The sequence below is a fragment of the Trachinotus anak genome, unplaced genomic scaffold (genome assembly GCF_046630095.1).
Source record: "Trachinotus anak isolate AG129_WGS33_773 ecotype Australia unplaced genomic scaffold, CSIRO_AGI_Tana_v1 ptg000044l, whole genome shotgun sequence".
NCBI classification, from domain to species: domain Eukaryota; kingdom Metazoa; phylum Chordata; class Actinopteri; order Carangiformes; family Carangidae; genus Trachinotus; species Trachinotus anak.
The window spans coordinates 8,102-33,801 of record NW_027273895.1 but is presented as its reverse complement, the minus strand read 5'-3'; the positions used below and the strand labels follow the sequence as shown (position 1 = coordinate 33,801).

The window sequence follows — 25,700 nt, the reverse complement described above, 5'->3', positions numbered from 1 at the left end:
TTCACCTCGTTAAGTGCTGTATCTCCTTAAAGGAAGCAGTGAGGGACAAGGGACAAATAGCATTGGAAAGTTCTCACAGATGCCTATCCCATATGTCAGCACCATCTAGGTGGCGCTGTTCTAGAGCAAACTCTGCAACCAAAGGTGATAAAGGCACAAGAGATAGTTGGCTTGAAAGGCCTGGATCGCGTGAACACAACGGTGCCCTTGGTGTCCTCCTTCATGAAGTCGTTCAGGTGATGGGAAGGAAAACCTTCCTTCCACATTTACATCTATTATAATTCCATATTTACATCTATGTCGTTTTCCCGCCTCCATATTTACATCTATTTAATGCAGGCGACCTTACTAAGTTTGGCACCAATTTTGGGGCACTTCCTGTTGTCCCACAGACACAAAAATACACTCACTCCACCAGAGGAACACCAGCTTTCATGCAAATGTGGCTCTAGCTCATCATATGTCCAATCTTGCAGAACTTGAGAAGGGGGGGGGGTTGGTATTTGGAAGTTGAATGTAGAAGTTGGAAGTGAATTTTTGATGATGTTCATGTGTAGGTACAGTCACCAAATTTGATGTGTATACATTTTAGAGGGAGCTGAGTAGAATGGAACTGGTCCCAAGTATCTATGTTTTTATTGATTCATATCCTCGCCATAACTCGGCAACGGAAAGGGCTACAGATGTGGGCCAAGTGAGCTGTATCACATATGCCAGCACCATATAGGTGGCACTGTTCTGGAGCAAACTCTGCAACCAAATGTGATAGAGGCACAGGAGATGGTTAGCTTGAAAGGCCTGGATTGTGTGAATGCAACAGTGCCCTCAGTGTCCTCCTTCATTAAGTAGTTCAGGTGATGGGAAGGAAAACCTTCCTTCCATATTTACATCTGTTTCGTTTTGTTGCCTCCATATTTCAATCTATGTCACGTATATAAAAACTTGGAATTCCTGTGTCAACAGGCACAAGGACCAGCATCAGCCACATGGTAAGTTAGCTCTGTAATTTAACAAATTTTCTCATAAAAAACATGTCAAAACTTGCTAGTTATGCCTTATTTCAGTGTTTAACATCGCAATGTCATTTTTATCAGTGTTTTTATTCACTTTTGAACTTTTAAAAAGTGACTTTTTAATGCATTTTGTGTAGAACATGAAAACAATGTGATATAGATGTAAATGTGGAATTGTCCATTTTTATTTTCAAATTTCAATCTATGTCACTTAATACATAGATTGAAATATGGAACATGAAGCTATTTGTCTAGCTACATTAAATATATATTATTTTTGAGTTGATTTGTTGTCGTGTTTTCTATGTTTCTGCCTTTGCCACTCCTGGAATTTGCAGTCATCAATAACCCAACAAATTCCAGAACACCCCTATAAATGGCATACATGTTCTACATTACCTGTTTGGCAAGATGGTAAGTAGATATCAATAGGTAGTGTGCTTTATGATAGTTTGCTGAGAATGCAGAGCTTTAATTTGATGTGTTATTAATTATCCACAGAGCAAAAAAATATGTGGAATTTGTTTTGGCAACTACACCAACTTAAAGCAGCATCTTACCTATTCCCACACCATTCCAAATGCACAGGAGTTAAAGCTTCTTATGAAGTATGGGAGTGCACGGTAAGATTGGGAATAATATTTCTTTATATTTACACATAGATACCCCATTATGTTATTTTCATGGTTTTACAGGACTCGTAAGGGCCTGAGCCAATACATATTTCATAATAGTCCCCCCCTGAACACATTTGCATATCAATATTTGGTTATAGCCATCGCACCACCTCATGGTCACATTTAACATTACAATTTACTATTTGATTAACCTTTTGAAACTACTTTGACTGGCATTCTACAAACCCTCCCGAGGGGTGCAGGAGTGTAAGGATCCATTCATCACTGCTTGCAGCTTTCGCTTGTTTTTCATTTCCTATCACAGAACTACAAGCAGCTTGGACTGCGAATTATGTGGTAAGAGAGGACTCGTCCGCCTTGATAAGCATTTGCACGAGGTACACCTTATGTTAGCAGAGGTAACTATATTCAAAACTTATGTAAGATCTGTTGTATATGTAACATTTTCTCCATCTTAAGTTAGTTCAATGTTAGGATAAAAAGCCATTTTATATTAATAGGAACGAGAACCAATCTTGAAGCAGGCCAAGAGATCTGCCATTGTGAAAGAGCTTGCTGAGCTGCGGAGTTCCAGTGTTGATACGCCAATTGTATCCTCGTTGGACATTGGGATTACCAATGAATTTGGTATTTTCACATCATCATATCCTATTAAATTTTCAGATGAACTATATACAAATGAAACTTCAGCTTTGCGCTGTGTAATTATTTTGGGGCATTTTTGTAGCCACCAAAAATGATGTGATATATACTGAAATTTGGAACCACAGTTTCCAATTTAACTCAATTTTACTTTATTATAGAGGATTATGTTCCGGTTATTGGTGAGGAAGCGATTGAGGAGCTCGTTGATGAGGAACAGTTGTGCGAGCAAGAGGGATTGGGATGCCAGCAGGAGGAGAATGACGCATATCTGGAGTTGAAAGTTGATTTAACCGATTCATCCTTGGAAGATTGTCCACACTCTGAAATCAATCTCACTCACAAATGTTCCACCCCCACAACTGTTTCTGGATCCCACAGCTCCTCCTCCAGTCATTTTTCTATGAGTCAGAGTCACCCGCTCCATTCCACCCCTGTTTCTGGGTCCCACAACTCCTCTTCCAGTCACTTTTCTATGAGTCAGAGTCACCCGCTCCATTCCACCCCTGTTTCTGGGTCCCACAACTCCTCTTCCAGTCACTCCTCTATGACTCAGAGTCACCAACTCCCTTCCATGCCTCTGCCTGGGTCCACTGATCGCCCGTCCTGTAACAGCGAGCTTCAATCATTGAGCCTGCAGGGGAACTTGTGTGACGGGAGTGAAGTCTTGAGTGGTTCAGTGTCAAAGGCCTGCACATGCAACTGCAAGTGTGCGCACTTTGCTTCCAGGTTGCAGCAGCTGGAACAAAAGGTGGATCTTTTATTGACAGCGCAGCCACAGACATCCAACAGTATAATCCCTGAACCACCTCTTTCAGCTCAAAAAAGGGAACATGTAGGAAAGGGAAAGAAGACCAACTGTTTCTATGGTACATTTTCCTTTCTTTTTCAATTAAAATTTGAGGGCGAGAGAAGAGAGACAGTTAAATTTAATTGATTCTTTCCCTTTTTACCTTTGTTTTTTTTTGGGGGGGGGGGATTATACAACTAATATTTACTGTTTTTTAATGCAGAAAAGGTTCTTGAAGACTTTATGAAGTTTCGCCTTGGGCCACGGACAGGAATTAAGGACAGGGACAATGCACGGCAGTCTTCCAGTCATGCTCATCGCTTTTGCCTCTACATGGCTGCTGGCCTACCTTTCAACGCCATCTCCCATGATCTAAGGTTTCTAAACCAAATGGATAAATTACGCACGTAAGTATTCTTTTCTGCCATATGTTTCTTCACCCAAAAATGATAATTTTCAGTTATCCAATTGCAAGGTACTTATGAATTCTTATCTATGATTACCAAATTATGATGTATGATGTTTTGAATTCCACAGGAGGTAATTTGGTGGTGAAACTGGAAGTGAGATGTAGTCACTTGTAATTGCTTACCTGTTTCCATAGATGGCCAACGTACCTGACTAGCAAGGGCTATGCACCAACAACAATAAAAGGCATGATGACCAATGTCATCATGTTCTTCAAACATATTGAAAATTCATTCCATGCAGCTAGTAAGCTCAAAGCTAAAGACTTGACAAAAATTCTGTACGAGATGAGGAGGATCCAGTCTGACGTCCAAAAAAAAGTGGTTGTCCACCGGCAGAAGGTGTTGCGCAACAAGACAGGTAAATGTTGTCAATGTCTTCTAGCTGTTTTCCAAAAATCTAATTGTACATCCTGTATATATTTTGCTATCTAAATAAATTTGGACTTGGAACCTTGTTAATTTTGTGGAACATGTCACACTGTTTTTGTTTTACAGACAATCAGCTTGAAGCAGTCCAGGAAAAAGCATTCATGAGGGTTGCCAAGCAAAGAATTCCTCAACTGTTTAGTAAGTAAACTTCATTATTCATGTTGTGTCCCCTCTTCAGTAGTTTACATTCTTAATCTGTATATATTTTTTTACACATCCTGGTATATTGTAGAAAGCTTGGCCAGCGATGAAGCTCCGCTGAATGAACATTCTAAGCTCATGGGCTACATCATGGGGTACCTGTGCATCCTCACTGGACACAGATCCGTTGTACTCACTAACATGACCAAGGAAAGTGTTGTCAACGTTGAGAAATGGAGTGATGGCAAGAGGTTCCAAGTTCTGGTTAGTATTTTTAAAGGAGTCGGGGGGGGGGGGCAAGTGTTAAACATTTCATTAGTTAAATTAACATTAGCATCTACTTTTAAGTCAACATGTCATTGTCACATAGGCTAGATACACCATTCATTTGGTGATTTCCCCTGCTCATTTATAGTCCACCTATCTAGAGAAATATGCTAATTTTCTGTATTTTTTTCCCCAAGGTGGGTGAACACAAAACCGTGCGGTCATTTGGTCAAGCTGCATTGTGCCTTAACAAGGAGGAGTTTAAGTGGCTTGAACACCTGACCAAAGGCAAGTGCTGTGTTCAAGGTTCGGACAGCGATTATGTGTTCCACACAGTACTGGGCAAGCAGATTGTGAAACCCTCAAACTTCCTCCATCTGGCTTGGGTTGACTCTGGAATGAAGGGTTCTGTCACCTTCAACAAGATCCGGAGCAGCATCTCTACTCAAGTAAGATTTTGATATAAATTAGAATCTGGCCAAAAATTAGAATTAAGAAATTGGGTTTCAGCTATAGATTAGAATTTGGAGTTTGGGATTCGACCACAGATTAGAATTTGGAGTTTGCGATTCGACCACAGATTAGAATTTGGAGTTTGCGATTCGACCACAGATTAGAATTTGGAAGTTGGGATCCTTAATGTCCAATTGGAAGTGAGATTACATTGATGTTTACACGTAGTTAGAATTACCAAATTTGGTGTACACACATTTTGAGAGTGTTGAGCAGCTGTCATAAGTTTATTCAAAGCCTTGATTGAAGGTGTTGATACACAGTTGCTAAATAGGCTATTTTCATATAACATATATTTTTTAATTCTTTATTTGGGTTTCCAGGCCAACACATACCTCACTGAAAAGGAGAAAAACCGGGTAGCAAAATCTATGTGCCATGATCCCAAGACAGCAGATAGGTTTTATGTGGCCCTCCCAGATAAAGTAACAGGGTATGAAACAAGGAAATTGAGACTGAAAGCCCTGAAGAGAGCTGTTGCAAATCCCGCTCAAGATGATGAAACCAGTGTTGACGATACGGACTCCTCCTTCGAACATCAACCTGACTCAAGGTCTTCAGTGTCCTCCGATGACACACCGGAGACAAGCTCGGACGATGAGGAACCCATCTTAGACGATCAACCTGAGTCGAGCTCTTCATTGTCTTCTGAGGAGATGAGGATCATGCGTCAAAAACATCAAAGGGCTTCACATGTAAGTAGTGTGAATCCCAACGATGAGGCTTCCTCATTGTCAGAGGAGGAGCTCCTATCAGTTCAAATTCCTCACACTGAGTCTTCCAAGTGTAAGAAGAGGCTGGCTTTCTCAACTGCATTAAGGCAATCTGGAGTGCCAGAGAGGTTGCAATTACATATTGTCTCACCTTCCAAGTGTTTTGTACATGTTGACAAGTTGAGTGAGCCCATTGCAGAATATTTTTTGAACAAAATGCGTGCAACCAACTACCTGCTCAACCAACCACGATGCCAGCCTGACCACGTACCTGCAATGAACACAGGAAGTGTGCCAGCACCCCCATTCCTCAAAAGGCAGCCACCTGAGGGACTGCCAGGAACCCCACTCGTGGAGAACCCGGGTTGTGTTCCTGAGCCCGTACTCCAGCAGATGCCCGACTGCGTGCAAGAAACGCCAGCAGATGAGATGCCAGAAACCTCACCCGTGGAGAACCCGGGTTGTGTTCCTGAGCCCGTACTCCAGCAGATGCCCGACTGCGTGCAAGAAACCCCAGCAGATGAGATGCCAGAAACCTCACCCGTGGAGAACCCGGGTTGTGTTCCTGAGCCCGTACTCCAGCAGATGCCCGACTGCGTGCAAGAAACCCCAGCAGATGAGATGCCAGAAACCTCACCCGTGGAGAACCCGGGTTGTGTTCCTGAGCCCGTACTCCAGCAGATGCCCGACTGCGTGCAAGAAACCCCAGCAGATGAGATGCCAGAAACCTCACCCGTGGAGAACCCGGGTTGTGTTCCTGAGCCCGTACTCCAGCAGATGCCCGACTGCGTGCAAGAAACCCCAGCAGATGAGATGCCAGAAACCTCACCCGTGGAGAACCCGGGTTGTGTTCCTGAGCCCGTACTCCAGCAGATGCCCGACTGCGTGCAAGAAACCCCAGCAGATGAGATGCCAGAAACCTCACCCGTGGAGAACCCGGGTTGTGTTCCTGAGCCCGTACTCCAGCAGATGCCCGACTGTGTGCAAGAAACCCCAGCAGATGAGATGCCAGAAACCTCACCCGTGGAGAACCCGGGTTGTGTTCCTGAGCCCGTACTCCAGCAGATGCCCGACTGCGTGCAAGAAACCCCAGCAGATGAGATGCCAGAAACCCCACCCGTGGAGAACCCGGGTTGTGTTCCTGAGCCCATACTCCAGCAGATGCCTGACTGCGTGGAAGAAACCTCAGCTGAGGAGAGCCAAGGGTGGTGGTTAACTCTCCCTGCCCTGTTTGACTCAGTTGATGGGTATTAAAGGATGGGTTTTATCAATTTTGTTGATTCATGTTTGACATGTTTAATTAGTTAAAGTCATGGACCACCTTGTTTTTGTTTTACCTATTATGCACCTCAAGGTCAGAAATTTTATTAAAAATGTTCCAAAAAGGTTTTACAGATTCAGTGTCTGTATTACATGTCCCTATTCATGTTTCACAGCTGTGTAAGACAAAGTTTTAATTTAATAATTTTTTTTTAATTTTCAAACATTTTGTACTTTAAATTATGCTGACACCTTTGTTCACTTATCGTAATTTTAATTTATTCATTATTATTTTGTCAATTATTAATATTGCATTTCAGTATTTTTTTATTTTTTTATTTGTACTTGCTGAAAAAATCCACAGCTGGAAAAGTTGTAGAAAGAAACAAAAAATGAGATACAAGAAAAAATAAATTTTTCCAACAATATTATTAAGTATGCTGGTGCTTTATGTATTTATTTCTTTAAAAAATTGAAAACATCCCAGCATAAAAAAAAGTTTGTTGTATTCATGCAAATAAATGTTTCTAACAAGAATTTCCATGGTTTATTTTTTATTTTTTTATCTGCCTCCTGTTTTGAGTATTGATAAATTGAAGACATTTTAGAAAACACTTAGTAGTAGTAGTAGTGGTGGTGGATCTGGATCCTGCTGCTCCAGAGGCAGAAATATACCTGCAGAATGAGGACAGAGAGAGGGAGAGAGAGGAGAAGCACAAACTACGGGCGAGAGAAAAAAAATACAAAGATACAAAAATACATAGATTGTCATCTATGACTTCCAAATTCCCATGCAATAGATGAAAATGTGGAAGTGATTCAAAGGCTGATATTTCAGAGACAGAGGGATGTAGCAAGCTGATTCCAATTCCAATTGGAAGCTGGTAGATTGCTTCATCAAAGACAGGTGACTCCATCACCCTAGGAACATGCAATGATGAGTTATCAAAGTAGAAAGTGCTTCCACATTCTCATCTATGAATTCCAAATTCCAATACAGTAGATGAAAATGTGGAATTCATAGATGAAAATGTGGAAGTAATTCAAAGGCTGATATTTCAGAGACAGGGGGAGGTAGCAAGCTGATTCCAATTCCATTTGGAAGCTGGTAGATTGCTTCATCAAAGACAGGTGACTCCATCACCCTAGGAACATGCAATGATGAGTTATCAAAGTAGAAAGTGCTTCCACATTCTCATCTATGAATTCCAAATTCCAATACAGTAGATGAAAATGTGGAATTCATAGATGAAAATGTGGAAGTAATTCAAAGGCTGATATTTCAGAGACAGGGGGAGGTAGCAAGCTGATTCCAATTCCATTTGGAAGCTGGTAGATTGCTTCATCAAAGACAGGTGACTCCATCACCCTAGGAACATGCAATGATGAGTTATCAAAGTAGAAAGTGCTTCCACATTCTCATCTATGAATTCCAAATTCCAATACAGTAGATGAAAATGTGGAATTCATAGATGAAAATGTGGAAGTAATTCAAAGGCTGATATTTCAGAGACAGGGGGAGGTAGCAAGCTGATTCCAATTCCATTTGGAAGCTGGTAGATTGCTTCATCAAAGACAGGTGACTCCATCACCCTAGGAACATGCAATGATGAGTTATCAAAGTAGAAAGTGCTTCCACATTCTCATCTATGACTTCCAAATTCCCTTACAGTAGATGAAAATGTGGAATTCATAGATGAAAATGTGGAAGTAATTCAAAGGCTGATATTTCAGAGACAGAGGGAGGTAGCAAATTGATTCCAATTCCATTTGGAAGCTGGTAGATTGCTTCATCAAAGACAGGTGACTCCATCACCCTAGGAACATGCAATGATGAGTTATCAAAGTAGAAAGTGCTTCCACATTCTCATCTATGACTTCCAAATTCCCATACAGTAGATGAAAATATGGAAGTCATAGATGAGAATCTGGAAGTGATTCAAAGGCTGATATCTCAGAGACAGGGGGAGATAGCAGGCTGATTCCAATTGCATTTGGAAGCCTGTAGGTTGCTTCACCAAAGAAAGGTGCCCCCATCGCCCTTGGAACATGCAATGATGAGTTATCAAAGCACAAAGTGCTTCCAGATTCTCATCTATGACTTCCAAATTCCCATACAATAGATGAAAATGTGGAAGTCATAGATGAGAATCTGGAAGTGATTCAAAGGCTGATATCTCAGAGACAGGGGGAGATAGCAGGCTGATTTCAATTGCATTTGGAAGCCTGTAGGTTGCTTCATCAAAGAAAGGTGTGGAAGTATTTCAAAGTCTGATATTTCAAGAAAAGTGGGAGCTGGGGAGTTGATTTCCAGTACAAATGAAAGGTTATTATAAGAAGTTATGATGCCACAAATTTGAACCCATCTTGGTCAGAGCAATTAAAAACAAGTTTGACAAGATGATAGAAGGGAGAGAAGGTTTACAGGACTCTAGAATTATAGAAGCTTTCAGAAAGAATAAAAACTTAAAGGACCTTCTGGTCAGAGCAAAAATCAAACCACTAGTGAAGCCCAGAGTCAGACATAACGGAGTTTTTTTCAGACAACGATCTTGGATATCTAACCCACACAATGAAAGAGTGTTTAAAATTCTAAATCAAGGAAATATATTCTCTAAAAACTGTGTATATATAATTATGTGTAAACAGTGTGGCCTACAATATGTTGGTGAGACTGGGAATACGATGGTTTAGATGAGGAAACTGTTGAAGCAAGCTCAGAGAGATGTACAGGAGAGAAACAGTCAAAATATAAACCAGTTACAGTGGGCTCTGAGGCTGCTGAACTGGACAGTACATCTGAGCCAGCTGTGGGGAGGAAATGGTGAATTTTTTCTCTAACAGAGACAATTTTATTTGTAAAGAAGCTCATAAAGTCATTACAACTGAGGGCTAAAGGAATAGATGGATCAACAGAGCTGTGGCTGTCTGTCAGCCTGGCTACAGTGCTGAACAGAAACCTGGGATTATTATTGTTTTCTTCTATCAATGATGAATAATAGGATGTTCTAGCTTTAAGGAGACTTTTTAATACGCTAATAGGCTGTCTTTCCAAGCCTTTAGAGATCCTTCCAGGTTAGTAGAACGCCACCTTCTTTCTAGCTTCCTTGAATTTTGCTTTAAAGCTCATGTTTCTGAGTTGTACCATGGAGCTAGCCTTCTCTGACTCACTACCTTCTTCCTCAGAGGGGCTACTGCATCCAGAGTTGCACGCAGTGAAGCTACAGTACTGTCAACAAGATCATCAACCTGTGCGGATGTGAAGTTAAGAGAACTATTCCCTACTGCATTGATACATGGCAGTGGGCTAAGTACTGATGGGATTCTTTCTTTAAATTTGCTAACGGTATTGTCAGAGAGACACCTCCTGTAATGTATTTTTTTCCCAGATGCTGTTTAGTCCATGACTGAAAACTCAAATGATAACAGAAAATGGTCAGATAAAAGAGGGTTTCTGGGAAATACTGTTAGATATTCAATGTCAATCCCATAAGTCAGAACCAGAACAAGGGTATGGTTAAAAGAGTGAGTGGGTTCATTAACATGCTGAGAGAAGCCAATTGAGTCTAATAATGAATGAAATGCATGTCTCAGGCTGTCACATTGAACATCTACATGAATGTTAAAATCACCCACTATGATAACTTTATCTGTGTTGAGAACTAACTCAGATAAAAAGCCTGAGAACTCAGATAAGAACTCAAAGTAAGGGGCAGGTTAGGTTAGGTAAAAGTCTATGGCTAACCCTAACCCTAATCCCACATGTCAGGCAAGGCAAGGCGAGTGCCAGTTTTTCACGAGAAAAATTTTAAATGCCCTCAACATGCTCAAAAGCATCAGTGAAAAGTGCTGTTATCTTCTGTCAACTTTTTTCAAACATATCAAGAAGTCAAGGGCCATATCTCGGCAACGGTAGCTCGTAGAAACTTGGGAGTGGCACCGTTGGATTCAGCGTAGTGATAAATGGGGGGGTAGGCCAGAGCTCAGAAGCAGCAGGTGGAGCAGCAGCAGCAGCAGGATGAGCAGCATCAGCAGCAGGGGGGAGGAGCAGCAGAAGGAGGAGCAGCAGCAGAAGGAGAACCAGCAGCAGCAGAAGGAGGAGCAGCAGCAGCAGAAGGAGCACCAGGGAGAGGAACAGCAGGAGCAGCAGAAGGAGGAGAAGCAGCACAAGGAGCAAGGAGACGAGAGTGGGGATGAGCAGCTGCCAGTATGGGGCTACGGTCGAAGCCGTACTCTGCCTTCGAGGCCCGCCCGTACTGGAAAGCTGGATTGAATGGGAGTCACGATTTCACTCCTCCCTCCCTTCCTTTTACTTCACACAGTGAATTGTATGTTTTAGTTAACATCATGTGTTTCTCAGTGTTTGCAGACAGTATTCAGGGTGACGGTTAACCCTAGCAAAAGTTGGTTGGCAAAAGTAAGTATTCAAATGTCAAAAAAAAAATAAAAGTTTGCTAAAATCATGTCATTTGTATGTCTTTCTTTAAGACTTATTTTCTTTAGGGCTGTATCATAGATGAGAATGTGGAATATTCCACTTTCTAATCTATTGACTGGTCAATAATATAGACGAGAATGTGGAAATCCCATAGACGAGAATATGGAATATCCCACTTTCTAATCTATTAAATGGTAATAGATGAGAATGTGGAAATCCCGTAGATGTGTATATGGAATAATCCACCTTCTCATTTAGTAGCCTTCTTTTTTTTCATGACGTGCTGATCTATGCCCCGCCCACTGTGACAACTTCCTGTCCTGGCCATTTCTGCGAGGGCGGTGGCAGGTGAAGGTGGCTCGACAGGTGTACGGACTTATTGAAGGGTAAGTTGATATTTTTGCAACTGGAAACGCTTGTTTTTCATGCCTGTGCTTCATGTAGCATGTGTTTGTTATTGTTTACCGATTTCCACTGCCTTTTCATGTGTTAAAATGTCGTTTTCAGTCCATGCTAGTTTAGGAGCTAACGCTAACGCTGTAGATCAGAATTGGGAAACACATGGTCCGATATGTAGATTAGAATTTGGAATTACTCGGTTTAATTCCATATGATAATTTATTACCTTCTTTTTTTTTCATGACGTGCTCATCTATGCCCAGCCCACTGTGACAACTTCCTGTCCTGGCCATTTCTGCGAGGGCGGTGGCAGGTGAAGGTGGCTCGACAGGTGTACGGACTTATTGAAGGGTAAGTTGATATTTTTGCAACTGGAAACGCTTGTTTTTCATGCCTGTGCTTCATGTAGCATGTGTTTGTTATTGTTTACCGATTTCCACTGCCTTTTCATGTGTTAAAATGTCGTTTTCAGGACATGCTAGTTTATGAGCTAACGCTAACGCTGTAGATCAGAATTGGGAAACACATGTTCTGATATGTAGATTAGAATTTGGAATTACTCGGTGTAATTCCATATTCTCATCCATCACCTTAACATCATTTTCCGTCCTGCTGCATGCGTGCCCTACTTTGTTTGCAGACGCAGCAGGTGGAGCAGCAGGATGAGCAGCAGGATGAGCAGCAGCAGGGGGGAGGAGCAGCAGAAGGAGGAGCAGCAGCAGAAGGAGAAGCAGCAGCAGGAGAAGGAGGAGCAGCAGAAGGAGAAGCAGGAGCAGAAGGAGAACCAGCAGCAGGAGGAGCAGCAGCAGCAGAAGAAGAAAGAGCAGCAGGGAGAGGAGCAGCAGCAGCTGCAGCAGCAGTGGGGAGGAACAAGGGCACAAGAGTGGTGATTAGCAGCTGCCAGTATGGGGCCACAGTCAAAGCCATATTCTGCCTTCGAGGCCCGCCCGTGCTGGACAGCTGGATTGAATGGGAGTCACGATTTCACTCCTCCCTCCCTTCCTTTTACTTCACACAGTGAATTATATGTTTTAGTTAACATCATGTGTTTCTCAGTGTTTGCAGACATTATTCAGGGTGATGGTTAACCCTAGCAAAGGTTGGTTGGCAAAAGTATTCATTCAGATGTCAAAAAAACAAATAAAAGTTTGCTAAAATCATGTCATTTGTATGTCTTTCTTTAAGACTTATTTTCTTTAGGGCTGTATCATAGATGAGAATGTGGAATATTCCACTTTCTAATCTATTGACTGGTCAATAATATAGACGAGAATGTGGAAATCCCATAGACGAGAATATGGAATATCCCACTTTCTAATCTATTAAATGGTAATAGATGAGAATGTGGAAATCCCGTAGATGTGTATATGGAATAATCCACCTTCTCATTTAGTAGCCTTCTTTTTTTTCATGACGTGCTGATCTATGCCCCGCCCACTGTGACAACTTCCTGTCCTGGCCATTTCTGCGAGGGCGGTGGCAGGTGAAGGTGGCTCGACAGGCGTACGGACTTATTGAAGGGTAAGTTGATATTTTTGCAACTGGAAACGCTTGTTTTTCATGCCTGTGCTTCATGTAGCATGTGTTTGTTATTGTTTACCGATTTCCACTGCCTTTTCATGTGTTAAAATGTCGTTTTCAGGCCATGCTAGTTTAGGAGCTAACGCTAACGCTGTAGATCAGAATTGGGAAACACATGGTCCGATATGTAGATTAGAATTTGGAATTACTCGGTTTAATTCCATATGATAATTTATTACCTTCTTTTTTTTTTCATGACGTGCTCATCTATGCCCAGCCCACTGTGACAACTTCCTGTCCTGGCCATTTCTGCGAGGGCGGTGGCAGGTGAAGGTGGCTCAACAGGTGTACGGACTGATTGAATGGTAAGTTGATATTTTTGCAACTGGAAACGCTTGTTTTTCATGTAGCATGTGTTTGTTATTGTTTACCGACTTCCGTTGCCTTTTCATGTGTTAAAATTTCGTTTTCAGGACATGCTAGTTTACGAGCTAACGCTAACGCTGTAGATCAGAATTGGGAAACACGTGTTCTGAGTTGTAGATTAGAATTTGGAATTACTCGGTTTAATTCCATATTCTCATCCATCACCTTCACATCATTTTCCGTCCTGCTGCATGTGTGCCCTATTTTGTTTGCAGACGCAGCAGGTGGAGCAGCAGGATGAGCAGCAGGATGAGCAGCAGCAGGGGGGAGGACCAGCAGAAGGAGCAGCAGCAGCAGAAGGAGAAGCAGCAGCAGAAGGAGGAGCAGGAGCAGCAGCAGAAGGAGAAGCAGGAGTGGAAGGAGAACCAGCAGGAGGAGGAGCAGCAGCAGGAGGAGCAGCAGCAGCAGAAGAAGAAGAAAGAGCAGCAGGGAGAGGAGCAGCAGCAGCTGCAGCAGCAGTGGCGAGGAACAAGGTCACCAGAGTGGTGATGAGCAGCTGCCAGTATGGGGCCACAGTCAAAGCCGTATTCTGCCTTCGAGGCCCGCCCGTGCTGGACAGCTGGATTGAATGGGAGTCACGATTTCACTCCTCCCTCCCTTCCTTTTACTTCACACAGTGAATTGTATGTTTTAGTTAACATCATGTGTTTCTCAGTGTTTGCAGACATTATTCAGGGTGATGTTTAACCCTAGCAAAGGTTGGTTGGCAAAAGTATTCATTCAAATGTCAAAAAATAAATAAAAGTTTGCTAAAATCATGTCATTTGTATGTCTTTCTTCAAGACTTATTTTCTTTAGGGCTATATAATAGATGAATGTGTGTAATAGTCCACATTCTAATCTATTTAAATGGTAAGTAACATAGATGAGAATGTGGAATATTCCACTTTCCAATCTATTTAATGGTCAATAGATGAGAATGTGGAATATTCCACTTTCTAATCTATTAAATGGTAATAGATGAGAATTTGGAAATCCTGTAGATGTGTATATGGAATAATCCACCTTCTCATTTAGTAGCCTTCTTTTTTTTCATGACGTGCTGATCTATGCCCCGCCCACTGTGACAACTTCCTGTCCTGGCCATTTCTGCGACAGTGGTGGCAGGTGAAGGTGGCTCGACAGGTGTACGGACTTATTGAAGGGTAAGTTGATATTTTTGCAACTGGAAACGCTTGTTTTTCATGCCTGTGCTTCATGTAGCATGTGTTTGTTATTGTTTACCGATTTCCACTGCCTTTTCATGTGTTAAAATGTCGTTTTCAGTCCATGCTAGTTTAGGAGCTAACGCTAACGCTGTAGATCAGAATTGGGAAACACATGGTCCGATATGTAGATTAGAATTTGGAATTACTCGGTTTAATTCCATATGATAATTTATTACCTTCTTTTTTTTTTCATAACGTGCTCATCTATGCCCAGCCCACTGTGACAACTTCCTGTCCTGGCCATTTCTGCGAGGGCGGTGGCAGGTGAAGGTGGCTCAACAGGTGTACGGACTGATTGAATGGTAAGTTGATATTTTTGCAACTGGAAACGCTTGTTTTTCATGCCTGTGCTTCATGTAGCATGTGTTTGTTAATGTTTACCGACTTCCGCTGCCTTTTCATGTGTTAAAATGTCATTTTCAGGACATGCTAGTTTATGAGCTAACGCTAACGCTGTAGATCAGAATTGGGAAACACGTGTTCTGATATGTAGATTAGAATTTGGAATTACTCGGTGTAATTCCATATTCTCATCCATCACCTTAACATCATTTTCCGTCCTGCTGCATGCGTGCCCTACTTTGTTTGCAGACGCAGCAGGTGGAGCAGCAGGATGAGCAGCAGGATGAGCAGCAGCAGGGGGGAGGAGCAGCAGAAGGAGGAGCAGCAGCAGAAGGAGAAGCAGCAGCAGGAGAAGGAGGAGCAGCAGAAGGAGAAGCAGGAGCAGAAGGAGAACCAGCAGCAGGAGGAGCAGCAGCAGCAGAAGAAGAAAGAGCAGCAGGGAGAGGAGCAGCAGCAGCTGCAGCAGCAGTGGGGAGGAACAAGGGCACAAGAGTGGTGATTAGCAGCTGCCAGTATGGGGCCACAGTCAAAGCCATATTCTGCCTTCGAGGCCCGCCCGTGCTGGACAGCTGGATTGAATGGGAGTCACGATTTCACTCCTCCCTCCCTTCCTTTTACTTCACACAGTGAATTATATGTTTTAGTTAACATCATGTGTTTCTCAGTGTTTGCAGACATTATTCAGGGTGATGGTTAACCCTAGCAAAGGTTGGTTGGCAAAAGTATTCATTCAGATGTCAAAAAAACAAATAAAAGTTTGCTAAAATCATGTCATTTGTATGTCTTTCTTCAAGACTTATTTTCTTTAGGGCTATATAATAGATGAATGTGTGTAATAGTCCACATTCTAATCTATTTAAATGGTAAGTAACATAGATGAGAATGTGGAATATTCCACTTTCCAATCTATTGAATGGTAAGTAATATAGATGAGAATGTGGAATATTCCACTTTCCAATCTATTTAATGGTCAATAGATGAGAATGTGGAATATTCCACTTTCTAATCTATTAAATGGTAATAGATGAGAATTTGGAAATCCTGTAGATGTGTATATGGAATAATCCACCTTCTCATTTATAAGCCTTCTTTTTTCCCATGACGTGCTGATCTATGCCCCACCCACTGTGACAACTTCCTGTCCTGGCCATTTCTGCGAAGGTGGTGGCAGGTGAAGGTGGCTCGACAGGCGTACGGACTTATTGAAGGGTAAGTTGATATTTTTGCAACTGGAAACGCTTGTTTTTCATGCCTGTGCTTCATGTAGCATGTGTTTGTTATTGTTTACCGATTTCCACTGCCTTTTCATGTGTTAAAATGTCGTTTTCAGGCCATGCTAGTTTAGGAGCTAACGCTAACGCTGTAGATCAGAATTGGGAAACACATGGTCCGATATGTAGATTAGAATTTGGAATTACTCGGTTTAATTCCATATGATAATTTATTACCTTCTTTTTTTTTTCATGACGTGCTCATCTATGCCCAGCCCACTGTGACAACTTCCTGTCCTGGCCATTTCTGCGAGGGCGGTGGCAGGTGAAGGTGGCTCAACAGGTGTACGGACTGATTGAATGGTAAGTTGATATTTTTGCAACTGGAAACGCTTGTTTTTCATGTAGCATGTGTTTGTTATTGTTTACCGACTTCCGTTGCCTTTTCATGTGTTAAAATTTCGTTTTCAGGACATGCTAGTTTACGAGCTAACGCTAACGCTGTAGATCAGAATTGGGAAACACGTGTTCTGAGTTGTAGATTAGAATTTGGAATTACTCGGTTTAATTCCATATTCTCATCCATCACCTTCACATCATTTTCCGTCCTGCTGCATGTGTGCCCTATTTTGTTTGCAGACGCAGCAGGTGGAGCAGCAGGATGAGCAGCAGGATGAGCAGCAGCAGGGGGGAGGACCAGCAGAAGGAGCAGCAGCAGCAGAAGGAGAAGCAGCAGCAGAAGGAGGAGCAGGAGCAGCAGCAGAAGGAGAAGCAGGAGTGGAAGGAGAACCAGCAGGAGGAGGAGCAGCAGCAGGAGGAGCAGCAGCAGCAGAAGAAGAAGAAAGAGCAGCAGGGAGAGGAGCAGCAGCAGCAGCTGCAGCAGCAGTGGCGAGGAACAAGGTCACCAGAGTGGTGATGAGCAGCTGCCAGTATGGGGCCACAGTCAAAGCCGTATTCTGCCTTCGAGGCCCGCCCGTGCTGGACAGCTGGATTGAATGGGAGTCACGATTTCACTCCTCCCTCCCTTCCTTTTACTTCACACAGTGAATTGTATGTTTTAGTTAACATCATGTGTTTCTCAGTGTTTGCAGACATTATTCAGGGTGATGTTTAACCCTAGCAAAGGTTGGTTGGCAAAAGTATTCATTCAAATGTCAAAAAATAAATAAAAGTTTGCTAAAATCATGTCATTTGTATGTCTTTCTTCAAGACTTATTTTCTTTAGGGCTATATAATAGATGAATGTGTGTAATAGTCCACATTCTAATCTATTTAAATGGTAAGTAACATAGATGAGAATGTGGAATATTCCACTTTCCAATCTATTTAATGGTCAATAGATGAGAATGTGGAATATTCCACTTTCTAATCTATTAAATGGTAATAGATGAGAATTTGGAAATCCTGTAGATGTGTATATGGAATAATCCACCTTCTCATTTATAAGCCTTCTTTTTTCCCATGACGTGCTGATCTATGCCCCGCCCACTGTGACAACTTCCTGTCCTTGCCATTTCTGCGACAGCGGCGGCAGGTGAAGGTGGCTTGGCAGGTGTGCAGACTGATTGAATGGTAAGTTGATATTTTTGCGGCTGGAAACGCTTGTTTTTCATGCCTGTGCTTCATGTTGCATGTGTTTGTTATTGTTTATCGACTTCCGCTGCCTTCTAATGTGTTAAAATGTCGTTTTCAGGCCATGCTAGTTTATGAGCTAGCGCTAACACTGTAGATCAGAATTGGGAAACACGTGGTCTGATATATAGATTAGAATTTGGAATTATTCGGTTTCATTCCACATGATAATTTATTAGCCTTCTTTTTTTTTCATGATGTGCTCTTCTATGCCCCGCCCACTGTGACAACTTCCTGTCCTGGCCATTTCTGCGACGCTGGTGGCAGGTGAAGGAGGCTCAACAGGTGTGCGGACTGATTGAATGGTAAGTTGATATTTTTGCGGCTGGAAACGCTTGTTTTTCATGCCTGTGCTTCATGTTGCATGTGTTTGTTATTGTTTAACGACTTCCGCTGCCTTCTAATGTGTTAAAATGTTGTTTTCAGGCCATGCTAGTTTATGAGCTAACGCTAACACTGTAGATCAGAATTGGGAAACACATGGTCTGATATGTAGATTAGAATTTGGAATTATTCGGTTTCATTCCACATGATAATTTATTAGCCTTCTTTTTTTTTCATGATGTGCTCTTCTATGCCCCGCCCACTGTGACAACTTCCTGTCCTGGCCATTTCTGCGACGCTGGTGGCAGGTGAAGGAGGCTCAACAGGTGTGCGGACTGATTGAATGGTAAGTTGATATTTTTGCGGCTGGAAACGCTTGTTTTTCATGCCTGTGCTTCATGTTGCATGTGTTTGTTATTGTTTAACGACTTCCGCTGCCTTCTAATGTGTTAAAATGTTGTTTTCAGGCCATGCTAGTTTATGAGCTAACGCTAACACTGTAGATCAGAATTGGGAAACACATGGTCTGATATGTAGATTAGAATTTGGAATTATTCGGTTTCATTCCACATGATAATTTATTAGCCTTCTTTTTTTTTCATGATGTGCTCTTCTATGCCCCGCCCACTGTGACAACTTCCTGTCCTGGCCATTTCTGCGACGCTGGTGGCAGGTGAAGGAGGCTCAACAGGTGTGCGGACTGATTGAATGGTAAGTTGATATTTTTGCGGCTGGAAACGCTTGTTTTTCATGCCTGTGCTTCATGTTGCATGTGTTTGTTATTGTTTAACGACTTCCGCTGCCTTCTAATGTGTTAAAATGTTGTTTTCAGGCCATGCTAGTTTATGAGCTAACGCTAACACTGTAGATCAGAATTGGGAAACACATGGTCTGATATGTAGATTAGAATTTGGAATTATTCGGTTTCATTCCACATGATAATTTATTAGCCTTCTTTTTTTTCATGATGTGCTCATCTATGCCCTGCCCACTGTGACAACAAGATGGAGAAAGGTTCCACTTATGGAAATGCCAATTCAAGTTAGCTGGCCAGGTCAGATTTTTGGAATTCTTCCCTTGCACATGTTGTTGTCTAGTTATATATTACGTAATATAGAGTTTATTTGGCCTTCATTCTGCAGAGCAAGTGCCAACTTCGCTATGTATCTCACTGGACGTGGAAAATGGAGCGCAACGTGGAGTCCAGCCTCAACGGACCACGGAACCAGGGCAAGTGTAATTACATTTTAAAGACTGAGATAATCATACAATAGATTCATTCAGAAAGCTATGTCCAGGATAGTTACATGAAATCCTTAAAGACAAAGTGCAATTCCTGGAAAGATACATTCATATATGTACTTCAACCTGAAGCTAAGTGATACATATTCAAATTGAGCATTTCTCTTCCCTCCAGATGCAGTTGCAATTACCGTGACTACAGCGTCCTTGTCATCCTTGCAGGCATATGCCTGTGTATGGTGGTGTTCTTAATCGTCATGATGTTTCTTTATTATTTTGAAAAGCTGTAAAACAAAATTTGATTTGTTTGAGTCTTATTGGACTGAATTAATGTCTTCAAGGCAGTCGTTGAAATGTTAAAAAAAATAAATGTTCTTTAAAAGCATGTCATTTGTATTTCTCTCTTTAAGATTTATTTTCTTTAGGGCTGTATCATAGATGAGAATGTGGAATATTCCACTTTCTAATCTATTGACTGGTCAATAATATATAGATGAGAATGTGGAAAGCCCGTAGATGAGAATGTGTAATATTCCACTTTCTAACCTATTTAAATGGTCATTAATATAGATGAGAATGTGGAAATCCCGTAGATGTGTATATGGAATAATCCACCTTCTCATTTAGTCTCCTTCTTTTTTCCCATCACGTGCTCATCTATGCCCCGCCCACTGTGACAACTTCCTGTCCTGGCTATTTCTGCGACGCTGGTGGCAGGTGAAGGAGGCTCTACAGGTGTGTTGACTGAATGAATGGCAAGTTGATATTTTTGCGGCTGGAAACGCTTGTTTTTCATGCCTGTGCTTCATGTAGCATGTGTTTGTGATTGTTTACCGACTTCTGCTGCCTTTTAATGTGTTAAAATGTTGTTTTCGGGCCATGCTAGTTTACGAGCTAACGCTAACGCTGTAGATCAGAATTGGGAAACATGTGGTCCGATGTGTAGATTAGAATTTGGAATTACTCGGTTTCATTCCACATGATAATTTATTAGCCTTCTTTTTTTTCATGATGTGCTCATCTATGCCCTGCCCATTGTGACAACAAGATGGAGAAAGGTTCCACTTGTGGAAATGCCATGTCAAGGGATCCAGCCAGGTCAGATCTTTGGAATTCTTCCCTTGCACATCTTATGGTCTAGTTATATATCACGTAATATAGAATTTATTTGGCCTTCATTCTGCAGAGCCTGTGGAAGTGCCACATTTGCTCTGGATGTGGGTGGATTTGGAAGATGAATGGCAACATGGAGTCCAGCCCCAACCGACCACGGAAACAGGGCAAGTGTAATTACGTTTTAAAGACAGAGATAATCATAGAATAGATTCATTCAGAAGGCTATGTCTATATCCAGGATAGTTACATAAAATCCTTAAAGACAAAGTGCAATACCCAGAAAGATACATTCATATATGTACTTCAACCTAAAGCTAAGTGATACATATTTAAATTGAGCATTTCTCTTCCTTTCAGATGCAGTTGCAATTACCATGACAAGTTCCTTATCATCCTTGCAGGCATATGCATGTGCATAATCGTGTTCTTAATCGTCATGTTGCTTCTTCATTATTTCAACTGCATATAAAACAAAATTTGATTTGTTTGAGTCTTATTGGACTCAATGAATGTCTTGAAAGCAGTCATTGAAATGTTAAAAAAAATAAATGTTTGTTAAAAGCATGTCATCTGTATGTCTTTCTTTAAGACTTATTTTCTTCAGGGCTGTATCATAGATGAGAATGTGGAACATTCCACTTTCTAATATATTTAAATGGTCATTAATATAGATGAGAATGTGGAATATTCCACTTTCTAATCTATTGAATGGTAATAGATGAGAATGTGGAAATCCCGTAGATGTGTATATGGAATAATCCACCTTCTCATTTAGTAGCCTTCTTTTTTCCCATGACGTGCTGATCTATGCCCCGCCCACTGTGACAACTTCTTGTCCTGGCCATTTCTGCAACGGTGGTGGCAGGTGAAGGTGGCTCAACAGGTGTGCGGACTGATTGAATGGTAAGTTGATATTTTTGCGGCTGGAAACGCTTGTTTTTCATGACTGTGCTTCATGTAGCATGTGTTTGTTATTGTTTACCGACTACTGCTGCCTTTTCATGTGTTAAAATGTCGTTTTCAGGCCATGCTAGTTTACGAGCTAATGCTAACACTGTAGATCAAAATTGGGAAACACGTGGTCCGATATGTAGATTAGAATTTGGAATTACTCGGTTTAATTCCACATGATAATTTATTAGCCTTCTTTTTTTTCATGACGTGCTCATCTATGCCCTGCCCACTGCGACAACAAGACGGAGAAAGTTTCCACTTAAGGAAATGCCATTTCACGGTCGCTTGCCAGGTCAGATCTTTGGAATTCTCCCCTTGCACATGTTGTTGTCTAGTTATATATCACGTAATATAGAATTTATTTGGCCTTAATTTTGCAGAGCAAGTGCCAGCTTGGATGTGGGTGGATTTGGAAAATGAATTGCAACATGGAGTCCAGCCCCAACTGATCACAGAACCAGGGCAAGTGTAATTACATTTTAAAGACTGAGATAATCATACAATAGATTCATTCAGAAGGCTATGTCTACATCCAGGATAATTACATAAAATCCTTAAAGACAAAGTGCAATTCCCAGAAAGATACATTCATATATGTACTTCAACCTAAAGCTAAGTGATACATATTTAAATTGAACATTTCTCTTCCCTCCAGATGCAGTTGCAATTACCATGACTACAACGTCCTTGTCATCCTTGCAGGCATGTGCATGTGTATAACAGTGTTGTTAATCGTCATGTTGCTTCTTTATTATTTCAACTACACATAAAACAAAATTTGATTTGTTTGAGTCTTATTGGACTCAATGTCTTCAAAGCAGGCGTTGAAATGTTAAAAAAAAAAAAAATAAATGTTTGCGAAAAGCATGTCATTTGAATGTCTTTCTTAAATACTTATTTTCTTTAGGGCTGTATCATAGATGAGAATGTGTAATATTCCACTTTCCAATCTATTGAATGGTCAATAGATTAGAATGTGGAATATTCCACTTTCTGATCTGTTTAATGGTGAGTAATATAGATGAGAATGTGGAAATCCCGTAGATGTGTATATGGAATAATCCACCTTCTCATTTATAAGCCTTTTTTTTTCATGACGTGCTGATCTATGCCCCGCCCACTGTGACAACTTCCTGTCCTTGGCTATTTATGCGACAGCGGCGGCAATTGGAGGTGGCTCGACAGGTGTGCGGACTGATTGCATGGTAAGTTGATATTTTGGCAGCTGGAAACAATTGTTTTTCATGCCTGTGCTTGAAGAAGCATGTGTTTGTGATTGTTTACCGACTTCCGCTGCCTTTTAATGTGTTAAAATATCGTTTTCAGGCCATGCTAGTTTACGAGCTAACGCTAACGCTAACGCTGTAGATCAGAATTGGGAAACACGTGGTCCGATATGTAGATTAGATTTGGAATTATAATGCTTAATTCCACGTTAATTTATTAGCCTTCTTTTTTTTCATGATGTGCTCATCTATGCCCTGCCCACCCTGACAACAAGACGGAGAAAGGTTCCACTTATGGAAATGTCATGTCACAGTTGCCAGCCAGGTCAGATCTTTTGAATTCTTCCCTTGCACATGTCGTTGTCTAGTTATATATCACGTATTATAGAGTTTATTTGGCCTTCATTCTGCAGAGCAAGTGCCAGCTTCGCTATGGATCTCGGTGGATGTGGGAAATGGAGTGCAACATGGAGTCCAGCCCCAACCGACCACGGAAACAGGGCAAGTGTAATTACGTTTTAAAGACTGAGATAATCATACAATAGATTCATTCAGAAGGCTATGTCTACATTCAGGATAGTTACATAAAATCCTTAGACGAAGTGCAATTCCTGGAAAGATACATTCATATATGTACTTCAACCTAAAGCTAGGTGATACATATTTAAATTGAACATTTCTCTTCCCTCCAGACGCAGTTGCCATTGCAATGACGACAATGTCCTTATCATCCTTTCAGCCATATGCCTGTGTATGGTGATGTACTTAATCGTCATGATGTTTCTTTATTATTTCAATAAGATATAAAACAAAATTTGATTTGTTTGAGTCTTATTGGACTCAATTAATGTCTTGAAAGCAGTCATTGAAATGTTGAAAGAAAAATAAATGTTTGCTTAAAAGCATGTCATTTGTGTTTTTCTTCTTCAGGGCTGTATCATAGATGAGAATGTGGAATATTCCTCTTTCTAATCTATTTAAATGGTCATTAATATAGATGAGAATGTGCAATATTCCACTTTCCAATCTATTGAATGGTCAGTAATATAGATGAGAATGTGGAAATCCTTTAGATATGTATATGGAATAATCCACCTTCTCATTTATAAGCCTTCTTTTTTCCCATCACGTGCTGATCTATGCCCCGCCCACTGTGACAACTTCCTGTCCTGGCCATTTCTGCGAGGGCGGTGGCAGGTGAAGGTGGCTCAACAGGTATACAGACTGAATGGTAAGTTGATATTTTTGCAGCTGGAAACACTTGTTTTTCATGCCTGTGCTTCATGTAGCATGTGTTTGTGATTGTTTACCGACTTCCGCTGCCTTTTCATGTGTTAAAATGTCGTTTTCAGGCCATGCTAGTTTACGAGTTAACGCTAACGCTGTAGATCAGAATTGGGAAACACGTGGTCCAATATGTAGATTAGAATTTGGAATTACTCGGTTTAATTCCATAATCTCATCTATCACCTTCACATCATTGTTCATCCTGCTGCATGTGTGCCCTACTTTGTTTGCAGGAGCAGCAGCAGGAGCAGCAGCAGAATGAGCAGCAGCAGCAGCAGGGGGGAGGAGCAGCAGGGAGAGAAGCAGCTGAAGGAGGAGCAGCAGCAGCAGAAGGAGGAGCAGCAGGGAGAGGAACAGCAGGAGGAGCAGCAGCAGAAGGAGCAGGGGGACGAGAGCGGGGATGAGCAGCTGAACAGCCAGTACAGGGACACGGTCGAAGCCCTATTCCGCCTTTGAGGCATGCCCGTTCCCCCTGAATTTGCGTGTCCCCCGCAAGGATACATTCTTGTGCCATGTCACCAGGAGGAGGAGGATCCCTGTGGCCAAGCCCCGAGTGGCACTCAAAAAGAGCCCGTGCCTGCGCCTTCTGTATCTGACATGTCAGAGTATCATTCCCTGTCATGCTATCACGACGATGACAAATCTTCCTCCGCGACAGGCACCTCCTTCCCCCTTCTTCACACCTTGGGCCACTCCTGAGAAAATCTGGGTCCCAAGCAGTTCCTCGTCCACCAGCAGTCAGGACAGCTGGATTGAACAGGAGACACAATTTCACTCCTCCCTCCCTTGCTTTTACTTCACACAGTGAACTGTATGTTTTAGGTAACATGTTTCTCAGTGTTTGCAGATGTTATTTAGGGTGACAGTTAACCCTAGCAAAAGTTGGTTGGCAAAAGTATTCATTCAAATGTCAAAAAAGAAATAAAAGTTTGCTAAAATCATGTCATTTGTATGTCTTTCTTTAAGACTTATTTTCTTCAGAGCTATATCATAGATGAGAATATGGAATATTCCACTTTCTAATCTATTGAATGGTGATAGATGAGAATGTGGAAATCCCGTAGATGTGTATATGGAATAATCCACCTTCTCATTTATAAGCCCTCTTTTTTCCCACTACATGCTGATCTATGCCCCGCCCACTGTGACAACTTGCTGTCCTGGCCATTTCTGCGAGGGTGGTGGCAGGTGAAGGTGGCTCAACAGGTATACAGACTGATTGAATGGTAAGTTGATATTTTTGCGGCTGGAAACGCTTGTTTTTCATGCCTGTGCTTCGTGTTGCATGTGTTTGTGATTGTTTACCGACTTCCGCTGCCTTTTCATGTGTTAAAATGTCATTTTCAGGCCATGCTAGTTTACGAGCTAACGCTAACGCTGTAGATCAGAATTGGGAAACACGTGGTCCAATATGTAGATTAGAATTTGGAATTACTCGGTTTAATTCCATATTCTCATCTATCACCTTCACATCATTGTCCGTCCTGCTGCATGTGTG

At 41.7% G+C, this 25,700-nt stretch overlaps 1 protein-coding gene and 1 long non-coding RNA gene across 3 annotated transcripts; both read left to right on the top strand.

Annotated features, from left to right (window-relative positions):
- Positions 1–2,606: 2,606 nt before the first annotated feature.
- LOC139615247 (histone-lysine N-methyltransferase 2D-like) lies at positions 2,607–7,503 on the top strand. Of its 2 annotated transcripts, XM_071473054.1 has the most exons (3): positions 2,607–4,120; positions 4,215–4,387; positions 4,588–7,503. In XM_071473054.1, the coding sequence occupies exon 3, from the start codon at positions 5,275–5,277 to the stop codon at positions 6,868–6,870; it is 1,596 nt and encodes a 531-aa protein (XP_071329155.1). In that variant the 5' UTR covers positions 2,607–4,120; positions 4,215–4,387; positions 4,588–5,274; the 3' UTR covers positions 6,871–7,503. The 2 variants fall into 2 exon arrangements, with proteins under 2 accessions (XP_071329155.1, XP_071329154.1); XM_071473053.1 differs by having other exon boundaries at positions 2,607–4,387.
- A 9,164-nt stretch (positions 7,504–16,667) lies between these two features.
- LOC139615260 (uncharacterized) lies at positions 16,668–23,948 on the top strand. The gene is made up of 3 exons (XR_011687324.1): positions 16,668–16,784; positions 23,191–23,240; positions 23,329–23,948. It is a non-coding gene; the product is annotated as an uncharacterized lncRNA (long non-coding RNA).
- Positions 23,949–25,700: the final 1,752 nt, after the last annotated feature.

Bases quoted from the DNA above. Each gene is read 5' to 3' on its own strand.
- LOC139615247 (XM_071473054.1), top strand. From the start codon at position 5,275: ATGTGCCATGATCCCAAGACAGCAGATAGGTTTTATGTGGCCCTCCCA.